Below are 13,122 nucleotides of genomic sequence, written 5' to 3' on the forward strand. Positions count from 1 at the left end.
AATTGGATATAACTATATTGTCATGTCTAAATATTGAGATTATCTCTAGCATGAGTATGCATATGATAGACTAGTATGAGTATGCATGTATGATTGGAGATTACATCGCATTATATTTCTTTTGACTTCTTTATCACCTAAATTTCTGATATGCATGACTTGTTATAATACTGATTAAAATACATATAATTTGCATTTTAGAATGAAAACTTAACATATGATTGATAGGATTGTCGTTAGAAAACGTGAGGATACCCGAGTGGGCGCGAGGGTTAGAACGTGCCTAAAGTTGATTAATTGCTTGATATATTCACAATCATGTAGCCTTATATTTGAAGTCAGTAGTTTATGTGCGCAGCAAATATTCAGACACATGCCGTTTGCGAGGGCATATATAATGAATTACCCTCATGTGATTTTTATCTACTAATAAAGTACCTAGGTCTGGATGATGATGATACCTTTAACGATTGACAGGGTATGACTATATGATTGACATTGGAAAAATGATTGTCCATCTTTGAATGGCAGGGATTAGTAGAAGGAAAAGGCAAATGTGGTCGATCTTGAAGATGAGTTTGATAATTTGGATTTGGATTTTGCACTTACCAGTTCATTTGTACCATGTCATACATATGAGTGAATTTCGAATTCGGATTGTACTTATCATATGTGTCCTTATCAAGATTGGTTTTGCACTTTTGACATTAGAAAAATGATTGTCCATCTTTGAATGGCAGGGATTAGCAGAAAGGGAAAGTCAAATGTGGTCGATCTTGAAGATGAGTTTAATAATTTGGATTTAGATTTTGCACTTACCAGTTCATTTGTACTATGTTATACATATGAGTAAATTTCAAATTTAGGTTGTACTTATCATATATGTCCTTATCAAGATTGGTTTTGCACTTTTGAAGAATTGAACAATAACATTGTTTTTATAGGTAATGAAAATACTTGTAAAATTAAAGGAATTGACACTATTCATTTGTAGTTGCATGATGGATCATTGAGAGAGTTCACATGAGTTCGATATGTCCTTGATTTGAAAAGGAATCTCATCTCATTGAGTGCATTGAAATCCAAAGGCTTCACAATCACAATGAAAGATGGAATGTTGAAAATTGCATTGGGTACTCGAGCTGTGATAAAAGGCTTTCGGAAAATGAATTTGTATTTTTTGCAGGGCAATACTATGATAGGCAGACATGGTCAGAAATCACGAAGCCTAGATTTGAAGAATCTAAAAGAGTTGTAGGTTTTAGGAAGTTTTCTAATTTGAACCAAGCGCATTTGCAAAATGACATAAGCAAAGACTTTTCACAACAGGTGGAGATTGAAATCTCTAGCGCTCTACCAAACTCTACCAAAGCAAGGAATCTAAATTTAGAAGACTCAAGTTTACATAACAGGAGACTCTAGCGCAAAAAAATTTATAGAAAGAAAAATCAATTATATTTAGTAGACCGAGAAGGAAGACCTAGGACTTTGCATGGTGTACTGACAAAATGACATATGCACTTTTGTTATTCATGATGACAATACAATTGTGACTGGGTCAAGGTCCAACGTTGCTTGAACTTGACCAATTATTTGCATATTTGAATATTTGGAAATGGCATGGTGCACTCGCCCATTTCGCATTGGTGGAGATAGTTTCTTTGGCATCTTTGATCTCACTATAGTAGATTGCCTTTAGGGTTTTGGAGTAGTGCACGCACTTTGCAATGGTAAAGACCATTTGAAAAAATTTTAGAATTCTCGCAATCTTATTTATACTTATTTTTGGTGTTTAGAAGTTCTCTATATTTAGCACATTAGTTAAATATTTCTCTTTGGTATTGGTACTAGTTTTGCTAATATTTGATTTACCCAAATCTCTTGCTATCATATTGGTATTATTTGGGGAATTAAAAATCGCTTCTGCTAGCGCCCACCTATTTGGCATTTAAGCACAACACATATAGGTTAAATTTAATAGTTAACCAAGTAATCAATATGGGGTTAGTTGACTGTTAATCTGTTATATCAATAATAACAATATATTAACCATCAAATTAAGACTTTAGCGAGTCATTGATTTAAAGTTCAAGTAATCAATATGGGGTTAGTTGACTGTTAATATGTTATGTCAATAATAACAATATATTAACCATCAAGTTAACACTCTAGAGAGCCATCCACTTAAAGTTTACAAGTGTCTTCGCGACAAGCCCCATAATAGAAGAGAAGAATATTAAATTGTTTGGGAGATGTGTCAGGTTGCTCTGCTCAAGTTCGAGGTAATCTTTTCTAATATGAATTGAAAACGGCATTATTAAAAAGCATATGAGCAATCACAAGAAAAGCAAGACTTGACCAGTTAAAAAAATTTAAAAAAAAAATATTGACCGGTCAATATATTACAGACCATTATATCTTCTTCTTTGTTAGTGCAGATCGACTATTATTGAAATGGATCGAGACGACTTGGAGATTATTTGATGGGTTTGAACTTTTCAACGAAAAACATCTACTCTTGTAATCTTATTTCAGACGGACGCCCCGTAAAATTGACCCCAGTTTAATCGAGAGCAATTAATACGTAGAGGTATCACTATATAAATAGAAGTCTGCAGGGACCGCCTGAAAGCATTGAATGGGTCAATATATTACAACTCAATCCTCCATTTTTCACTTTTTCCAACTGCTGCCAACTTTGACATGGGCACTTAATTCCCGACTATATAGTCCTTAGTGACTCGACCCACAAACATCACAACCAACACAACAAGCTTAGATAGCCTTCTAACTAACACAGAAGTTATCATTTACCGAATTGTTACCACAACTAGCTCGACCAGGTTGAGAGATGGAAGTGAAGATTGAGAGCTCAAGACTCCTGAAGCCTGCCTACGAAGGTATTGATGATCCTCCTTCCGGTACCGCCTCCGAAATTGTTAAATTGAGCCTCTTCGACAAGGTAACCGACGACGCCCACTTCGCTGCCATCTGCGCCTTCCGTGCACCCAACCCTCCCAACTCCGTGTGGGAGAACAGCCTCGCCAAAGTCCTCACCACCTTCAGGGAGTGGGCGGGGAGACTCGGAGAGGACGCCGATGGCAATCCTGCCATCATCCTCAACGACGAGGGAGTGAGATTCGTGGAGGCCTCGGTGGATGCAATCCACGACGATGTCATCACATCCGAGCCATCGCCGGCGTTGCTCGGCCTACACCCGAGCCCATGGGGTGTGGAGGAGTTGGCCCAGGTTCAGCTCACACGTTTTGCCTGCGGAACACTTGTCGTGGGATTCACCTTCCACCACAAGCTTGGCGATGGCTACGGAACCACCCACTTCCTAGTCTCATGGGCAAGCGCATGTCGAGGTGTGGACATCGGCGCAGGCCCAATGCATGACCGCACCAGTTTCTTCGCACCACGAGACCCGCCTCAAATTGAATTTGAGCATCGTATGGCGGAGTACAGGCCCAAGGGGACTAGGTTCCTCTCCGGATACAAACCGACGGAGGAGACTGTCGTTCACAGGGTGCACTTCACAAAAGAATTCATCGCCAAGCTGAAGGCCAAGGTCTCTTCAAGGGCTAATACCAAGTATAGCACATTCGAGAGCTTGATGGCTCACCTGTGGAGGACGGTGACGATGGCTCGCGGCGTTGAGGCCGGGGAGACCACCCGTCTCCGCATAGCCGTGAACGGTCGCCACAGGATGGACCCCGAGGTTCCTGAAGAGTATTTCGGCAACTTGGTCTTATGGGCATATTGCAGCAGCAAGGTTGGCGAGCTCGTCAATAGTCCGTTGCATTACGCGGCTGAGGTCATCCATAGCCAGGTCACCAGGTTGAATGATCGCTACTTTAGGTCCTTCATAGACTTTGCGAGCTCCAAAGTAGTGGACGAGGAAGATCTAGTACCGTTGACGGATCCGGATGCCGAGGCCTTGTATCCGGACGTGGACGTAAACAGTTGGCTAGGGTTTCCGATGCGCTTCATGGACTTCGGTGGGGGCAAGCCTTTCTATTTCATTCCGTCCTACTTCCCCATGGAAGGACTGCTATTTGTCGTGCCTTCTTTCTTCGGAGAAGATGGAAGCGTTGATGCCTATGTGCCCTTATTTGAGAGCAAGCTTCCTACATTTCAGAATATTTGCTACTCCTTAGAAGATAAGATAGAGATGGAGACATATGGTAATAGCTGCAGTTTGGACAAACCAGTTGCTGCCTTGATGGCTGGCACTAGTTGAACTTGAACAGGCAAGTGAGAGGACGAGAAGTGCTGATGCAATAAGAATGATTAATTCTTTTCAATATGATAGATATGTTTTTCTTTTATTAGCGTTAATGACAAACTATTCTAGTTAGCGATAGATGTCAAATAAGAATGGTTTTGTTTGTGTTCTGTAATTTGAATTGCATAGTAACATTTACCCATAAAATAGGTACCCCTTTTGGGGCCCAAAGCCCATAAGAAGTTTGTTACTTATATACCATACTAACATTTCTCAAATATCCAATATGGTACTAAACTTTATTTTCTTTATTTTCCATTGCCATGATACCCACTTTAGAGCCAATTTTCATTCACTTCTCTTCATGGATTTAACTAAGTGAATATTCGATAATAAAGTACACTTTGAGCTAAATTAATTCCACCATTAAACCATCATTAATAATATATGGGCCCCACTTAAAACTTAGCTCAAAGTTAATAAAAATTCATGTCAAAAACAAAATTACTAACAAAAAGAAGAATGATTTTGTTTGTATTCTGTAATTCTATAATAGAAATCATTACTCTCGAATAATTTCATGAATGGAAATAAACATGTTTAAATATCATCATCATAAATAACTACAATTTATCCAGATATGGAAGATGCTGGAAACAGATAAATGAACAAATTAATTTAATTGAATAATTGAAAGAAATTACTTCAGAGCTATTAGAATATTAGTATAAAAATTACATTTATTTATAGGTTAAGCTTTTAAAGTAGTTAGTAAATTAACACAGTATCATAACTCGATATCACGGGTCGAATTTATGCAATGCCCATCTTTTTTCTAAAAGAAGTCAAGATTCAGGTCCAAGAAGGAGAGCAATTTGCTCAAGTGGGTAGAAAATTTTGTAGATCATACTAAAATAGAATCCAGATTCGATATAACTATTACTTGTGAAAATATTGGTAGAGATATAGTAAATTTAGACCTTCTAAGTAAAGAAGATATGAAAAGTTAAATCTAAGTTAAAGTAATTAAGAAATGTCAAATCCTACTTGGTTTGAGAACCAAATCTAAATCGAAAAAAAGTAACATGAAAAATAAATCCAAAATAGTGTGGGAAACATGCTCAAGAATCTAGACATAATTTTTCAAATATAAAAAATTCTCCTTTAGTGATCATTAAAGAGAAAAATAAATCACGCATCTAATCAATCTCTTGAGATAAATCTATTTCACTTCCAACAAAGTACAAGATTCTCCTATAATTATTGTAACTATATTTCGGATGGCCTCGATTAAAGTCCCTCTCTTGTGGAGATTTTCCACCTCAATGGGCAATAAGTGAAAGTAGATTGCTCCTTGTCCTCAACTCAACATGGATCACTCGCTAAAGATACTAGACATGTCCAATGTTCTTTAAGCTCCTTTAATGCTTCAGTAAATGATGATACTTTGTTAGGTTTTTATTTGTTGGCAATTGTGTACAAAATATTCTAAGTGTATTTTTTACATGTATATGAGCTTTACACAAGTCTAGAATATCTCTGGTCTGAAGAATTGCAAGGTTATTGGAGAAAAGCTGTTGAGTTCACACCGCGTTCACAAACGCGTTCGAACGCGGTGCGTTCACAAACGAGTTCGAACGCGAAATCTGCGTTCACACAGACAGAGAGCCGCGTTCACAAACGCGTTCGAACGCAACCTGAAGAATTCAAGCTGTCGCGTTCGAACGCACTCGAGCCCGTTCAAACGCACCAACAAAGTTTAAAAATATTAGACTTTCATGAGTACGGATAAGATTCAGATTTGACTCTATCTTGAAGATCATGAGTACGGATAAGACTCAGATTTGACTCTATCTTGAAGATCATGAGTACGGATAAGACTCGGAGTTGGTTTTATCTTGAAGTTCATGAGTACGGATAAGACTCGGATTTGTCTCTATCTTGAAGATCATATATAAGGATTGTGAAACCCTATCTCAAGGTGAGTTGAAGAAATATTATTGAAGGAGACTTCTTGAGGCTACATCGATTCTTCAACTAACAATGTTCCACTCATCTACAAGAATTTAATCTTTCGTCTTAAGGGTGATCTAGACGAAAGATCAATCTTGAGGGCTACTGAGATTGAACTTCAATCACAAGAAGCAGTGAATCGTGGGTTCTAGCGATCAAGACTGAGAGAAACAAAGTCGTTTAGATCGACGGGGTGTTTTGTGAGTTAGTCTTGTAACTGCTACTATTATAGTGATTGGTTTTGATCCGAGTTTGGATCCGTGGTTTTTTCCCGTTTTGGGTTTTTCCACGTTAAAATCTTGGCGTTCATCTCTACTTTCGTTTTTAATATTTCTTCCGACTTTTACTTAAGCGAACGAGAAATATCATTGCTTAGAGGTTAGATACATACGTGTGTCTAGGGATTTATTTTTTCATACTCCTACCAAGTGGACTACCATCTAGTATCTTTTTTATAAGTGTGATAAAAATATTCTTGATTCTTAGTAGGAGATTCATCAAAGGAAACACAAAGTTTGATGAGATTTCTGGACTTTCCATTATTGTTTTACATGATCCGCTCGAATAGGGTTCTAATCAGTTCAAACCAAACTTTTGTTCCTTAATCATTATGAATTAAAATCTGTAGCTTGATTTTGAATCTAGTAGGAATCATCATTGCCATAGAGAACTCTCCAGTTTTTTTGCTCAGGTGTTCCCTACCACTCGCTCAGGTGTTCCCTACCACTCCTTCCCCTCTTCTCTTCTCATCCCTATTGCAAGGGTAACTTTCCCTTGTACTTTACACTTCGATATTCACTTCTTGATATTCTTAGCCCTATCTCCTAGTGCTCTTTTGGTGATGGCTTCCTCAGATGAGGAACTCTTTCGTAAGTTTTCAGAACATCTTTCCGAGAACAAAATGGATAAGGCAATCCCCCTAGCAGAAGAATATATTGTTCCCAAACAAGAGCCAAACCTTTGTCTCACTAAAAAGCTTGTGATAGATAGAAACTTCCACTTTGTCGATCTGAGAACCGCTCGTACTACAGCTTGGAACTGGGAAAGGGACCTTAATTTTATAGAAGCTAGCAAAGGAATCTACCTCCCTTCTTTTGAGCTGGAGATAGACATGTGGAAGGTCTAGTTTGGCACCCCTTGGTCATTTAATAGAGGCCTTTTCTCTCTTAGACCCTTCCAGTTGAATCTCCATGCCGAGCTTTAAAATTTTACCCACTATGAGTTCTGAATGCAATTCAATGGACTACCCCTAGAATATGGATATGTATGTATATATATACCAAGATAGCTGCAACTCTTTCTAAGTGTGTTGGAACTCTGGTGGCCTCAGCTTCGGCCAACTATGGCAAATGGACTCGTTTCATCCAACTAAGGATCTCAGTCGACATAACTAGACCTCTTGTTCCCTCAATCTCGGTCATATTACTCAACTGATCCACTATCAAAGTAACGATGAAATACGTAAGATTATCCTACCGTTGCTACTTCTGCGGTCATATAGGCCATGAGTTAGTGGAATTCGTGCATCATATTGCCCTGGTGGAGAAGGTGAGGACTGAGGGGCGATGCCAACCACCCCCAAAACTCAATACTAAGCGGCGATGGGAACAAACCTTGAAGGTCAATCTCCTCTCAAACATTTCCTTGAAGGTTCTAGCTCCAGCACGATAGACGAGGAAAGAACCAAGCTACTGCCACCCAAGCCTAGATTTGCAGAGCAGGAGGCAAATGGGACGTGCTTGGCTAGTTCAGAGGATGTGTTGTCCGCTCCTAGATTGGTCTACAAGGGAGTCATAGCACTGGCTAAATCCATTCCACCAATCTACTATGCATTAGATGGGACCAAGCTAGGAAAGTATGTCTACCCAATCAAAGGGTCCCCACACCCAATTCCCACTTCACACATTAATGAGAAGGATAGACTCGTCTTCATATCAGTGCACTTTGTCGACCGTTGGAAGTTAAGGAGATCTATTACACATAATCTAGGATCTACGAACAAGACGACCAAAAGAAACCAGCGGCATGCAAGCCATTGTGGAGACTGTCATTGAACCCATCCACATTGCTCTCACAGCTCTTCACTGTTGCTTATTCGTAGCCTTGATTTCACACATCAACAACATCATGCAAAAATAAAACACAGTGCTACAACCGTCTCTTTGGACTCTTCTAAGAAAGCTCATTCCTCTCCCAACAAGAGGAAAGCCTCTCAACCACTATTTTCTATAGCCAAATGAAACCCCTCTCCCTTCATTCATAGCGATCCTCGGGATACCCCGTAGGACTCCACTACTAAGCCTAATGGTTTAAACGCTAGATTCTTCCACTACTTCTGTCCAACCTTCAAGCCTAGCATCTATTTGTCTATCAAATGCTTCTTCAGCTTGGGAAGAATGGATGATGAATTGAGTAAGACATGCATTGTCTCATCCCACAAGAAGGAGATTTCTGAACAGGTTAGTGACTTTTGACCTATAAGTCTTTGTAACACTATATACAAGCTAATCTCTAAATTTCTTGCATAGCGGATGAAACCTCTCCTTAATGAGTTAGTCTCAAAAGCTCAAAACGATTTTGTCGCGGGAAGGTAGATTGTGGACAATCACGTGAGAAGTGTTCTATTATCTCAAGACCTCTAGAAGCAAGACCGGTGGTTTCATGGTGAAGGCCAATCTTTTTAAAGCTTTCGATTGAATGGAATGTCCTTTTCTTCGGTCCAAGACTATCTCAAACTCTATGGCTTCCTGGACCTTTTTGTGGATCGTGTGCGTGCTTGCCTCTCCTCGTCCTCTCTTGCTATAATGGTGAATGGTGAGCTTGGTAATTTCTTCATACATGCTCTTTTTTCTATTGGATCATGAAACCAGGATTGGAAGGTTCTGAGGAATCAAGTTGGCAAGGAATGCTTTAGAGATTAACCATATTATGTTTGCAAATGGAGATTAACCATATTAAGGCATAAATTGATGTAACTCTCAAGTTGAATGAATGAATGGCAATATTTACAGTATAAAAAAGAAAGCTTGATTTTGAATCCATTCTTTGATCTATTTGCATGTACATAACTTTTATAAATAGTGTGACTTGATTTTGGCTAAAGTTCTAGATTGTACATCATATGTACTAGTATTTTAAGTTCCACGAATTTGTCATTGTAATATTTCACTTACAACTTAGCTTTTTAGATTTTAGATAAATATTATATAATAGTACTAGTTTATTAAAACAACAATTTTATTTAGGTCCTCTCATTCTCTATACTACAATGTAAAAGTGTACAATTTATCTCCTATACTATCTAAATTTGATAATCTGCCCTTTTATAAGATATTTTAAAAAAATTTAAAAATCTAACTTTGGATGATGATCAAGTGGGATTGCATCAAGTCTATTAGACCCATTTCTTGGGTCGAGTCAAGACGAGCGCTATTCATGGCCCTTTAGAGTGAGGACCACATTTGAGTTGGAAAAAAAATAACACGAGAGGACTTCCATTACGTTAAATAGTTAGAACTTAAAAAAAAAAAAATAAACATGTATGCTCTTATTTGAATAGCGGCAAAATTTTGATCCCAACTTATTCGAGGCCATTATTAAACTTTAACTCAAGCAGCATCAGAAGAGTCGCTCATGCAATAATAAATAGCATTGCATTTACGACTAATAGTTATTATCGTCATTGCATGTGGGCCACCGGACTCTGGTTGGGGAAGCCCTTCGCTTACCATTCGGGCAGAGAAAATAACTGCAATACTTACTTCCTACCTGTAAGGAAAATAACTGCTATACTTACTTCCTACCTGTGAGTGGACTTATCGGTCGTTTGATTGATTGATAACATCACATGCTAGCTAATTGATGTATATATAGCAAAACTCCTAACCCATTTATGTTAGTTAAATTTAATAGTTAACCAAGTGACCAATATGGGGTTAGTCGACTGTTAATCGGTTATGTAAAAAATAATGATATATTAACCATCAAATTAAGACTTTAACGTGCCATTGATTTAAAGTTTACAAGTGTCTTTGCAACAAGCCCCACAATAGAGAGAAGAATATTAAATTGTTTGGGAGACGTGCCAAGTTACTCTGCTCAAGTACGAGGTAATCTTTTCTAATATTAATTGAAAAGGGCATTATAAAAAGCATACGAGCAATCATAAGACAAGCAAGACTTGACCAGTTAAAAAATTAAAAAAAAAATATTGACTGGTCAATATATTACAGACCATTATATCTTCTTCTTTGTTAGTGCAGATCGACTATTATTGAAATGGATCGAGACGACTTGCAGATTATTTGATGGGTTTGAACTTTTCAACGAAAAACATCTACTCTTGTAATCTTGTTTCAGACGGACACCCCGTAAAATTGACCCCAGTTTAATCGAGAGCAATTAATACGTAGAGGTTTCACTATAAAAATAGAAGTCTGCAGGGACCGCCTGAAAGCATTGAATGGGTCAATATATTACAACTCAATCCTCCATTTTTCACTTTTTCCAACTGCTGCCAACTTTGACATGGGCACTTAATTCCCGACTATATAGTCCTCAGTGACTCGACCCACAAACATCACAACCAACACAACAAGCTTAGATAGCCTTCTAACTTACACAGAAGTTATCATTTACCGAATTGTTACCACAACTAGCTCGTCCAGGTTGAGAGATGGAAGTGAAGATTGAGAGCTCAAGACTCCTGAAGCCTGCCTACGAAGATATTGATGATCCTCCTTCCGGTACCGCCTCCGAAATTGTTAAATTGAGCCTCTTCGACAAGGTAACCGACGACGCCCACTTTGCTGCCATCTGCGCCTTCCGTGCACCCAACCCTCCCAACTCCGTGTGGGAGAACAGCCTCGCCAAAGTCCTCACCACCTTCAGGGAGTGGGCGGGGAGACTCGGAGAGGACGCCGATGGCAATCCTGCCATCATCCTCAACGACGAGGGAGTGAGATTCGTGGAGGCCTCGGTGGATGCAATCCACGACGATGTCATCACATCCGAGCCATCGCCGGCGTTGCTCAGCCTACACCCGAGCCCATGGGGTGTGGAGGAGTTGGCCCAGGTTCAACTCACACGTTTTGCCTGCGGAACACTTGTCGTGGGATTCACCTTCCACCACAAGCTTGGCGATGGCTACGGAACCACCCACTTCCTAGTCTCATGGGCAAGCGCATGTCGAGGTGTGGACATCGGCTCAGGCCCAATGCATGACCGCACCAGTTTCTTCGCACCACGAGACCCGCCTCAAATTGAGTTTGAGCATCGTATGGCGGAGTACAGGCCCAAGGGAACTAGGTTTCTCTCCGGATACAAGCCGACGGAAGAGACAGTCGTTCACAGGGTTCACTTCACAAAAGAATTCATCGGCAAGCTGAAGGCCAAGGTCTCTTCAAGGGCTAATACCAAATATAGCACATTCGAGAGTTTGATGGCTCACCTGTGGAGGACGGTGACGATGGCTCGCGGCGTTGAGGCCGGGGAGACCACCCGTCTTCGCATAGCCGTGAACGGCCGCCACAGGATGGACCCCGAGGTTCCTGAAGAGTATTTCGGCAACTTGGTCTTATGGGCATATTGCAGCAGCAAGGTTGGCGAGCTCGTCAATAGTCCGTTGCATTACGCGGCTGAGGTCATCCATAGCCAGGTTACCAGGTTGAATGATCGCTACTTTAGGTCCTTCATAGACTTTGCGAGCTCCAAAGTAGTGGACGAGGAGGATCTAGTACCGTTGACGGATCCGGATGCCGAGGCCTTGTATCCGGACGTGGACGTAAACAGTTGGCTAGGGTTTCCCATGCGCTTCATGGACTTCGGTGGGGGCAAGCCTTTCTATTTCATTCCGTCCTACTTCCCCATGGAAGGGCTGCTATTTGTCGTGCCTTCTTTCTTCGGAGAAGATGGAAGCGTTGATGCCTATGTGCCCTTATTTGAGAGCAAGCTTCCTATATTTCAGAACATTTGTTACTCCTTAGAAGATAAGATAGAGATGGAGACATATGGTAATAGCTGCAGCTTGGAGAAAACAGTTGCTGCCTTGATGGCTGGCACTAGTTGAACTTGAACAGGCCAAGTGAGAGGACGAGAAGTGCTGATGTAATAAGAATTATTAATTCTTTTGAATATGATAGATATGTTTTTCTTTTATCAGCGTTAATGACAAACTATTCTAGTTAGCGATAGATGTCAAATAACAAGAAAAGAAGAATGGTTTTGTTTGTGTTCTGTAATTCTCTAATAGAAATCATTACTTTCGAATAATTTCATGAATGGAAATTAACATGTTTAAATATCATCATCATAACTAACTACAATTTATCCTGATATGGAAGATGCTGGAAACAAATAAATGAAGAAATTAATTTAATTGAACAATTGAAAGAAATTACTTCAGAGCTATTAGAATATTAGTATAAAAATTATTATTCTTTATAGCTTAAGCTTTTAAAATAGTTAATAAATTAACACAGTATCATAACTCGATATCACAGGTTGAATTTATGCAATGCCCATCTTTTTTCTAAAAGAAGTCAAGATTCAAGTCCAAAGAAGGAGAGCAATTCGCTCAAGTGGGTAGAAAATCTTGTAGATCATACTAAAATCGAATCCAAATTCTATATAACTATTACTTGGGAAAATCATGGTAGAGATATAGGAAATTTAGACCTTCTACATAAAGAAGACCTAGGATCAAAACTTCTTTTGGCATTGCTTTAAACACTTTGTCAGTGAGAGAGTCCATTCACTAGAGAGTGCCGGGGATCGACTCCAATTGCCCATGCTGCTCAATTGACAAAGAAACAGTTGAACATGTCCTTTTCAACTATGAATATGCTCATGCGTCATGGATCCACATTAAGCTGGGACTAAAC

At 39.5% G+C, this 13,122-nt stretch overlaps 2 protein-coding genes across 2 annotated transcripts; both read left to right on the forward strand.

The window, feature by feature from the left end:
* Window positions 1-2,851: 2,851 nt before the first annotated feature.
* On the forward strand, window positions 2,852-4,243 carry LOC140769876 (agmatine coumaroyltransferase-2-like). Its single transcript, XM_073110765.1, has one exon. The coding sequence runs from the start codon at window positions 2,852-2,854 to the stop codon at window positions 4,241-4,243; it is 1,392 nt and encodes a 463-aa protein (XP_072966866.1).
* Window positions 4,244-10,916: 6,673 nt separating this feature from the next.
* LOC140769877 (agmatine coumaroyltransferase-2-like) lies at window positions 10,917-12,308 on the forward strand. The gene has a single exon (XM_073110766.1). It carries the CDS (start codon window positions 10,917-10,919, stop codon window positions 12,306-12,308), a length of 1,392 nt encoding a protein of 463 aa, XP_072966867.1.
* Window positions 12,309-13,122: the final 814 nt, after the last annotated feature.

Source organism: Typha angustifolia, chromosome 11 (assembly GCF_048772165.1).
Source record: "Typha angustifolia cultivar Huaian chromosome 11, ASM4877216v1, whole genome shotgun sequence".
In the NCBI taxonomy this organism is placed as follows: domain Eukaryota; kingdom Viridiplantae; phylum Streptophyta; class Magnoliopsida; order Poales; family Typhaceae; genus Typha; species Typha angustifolia.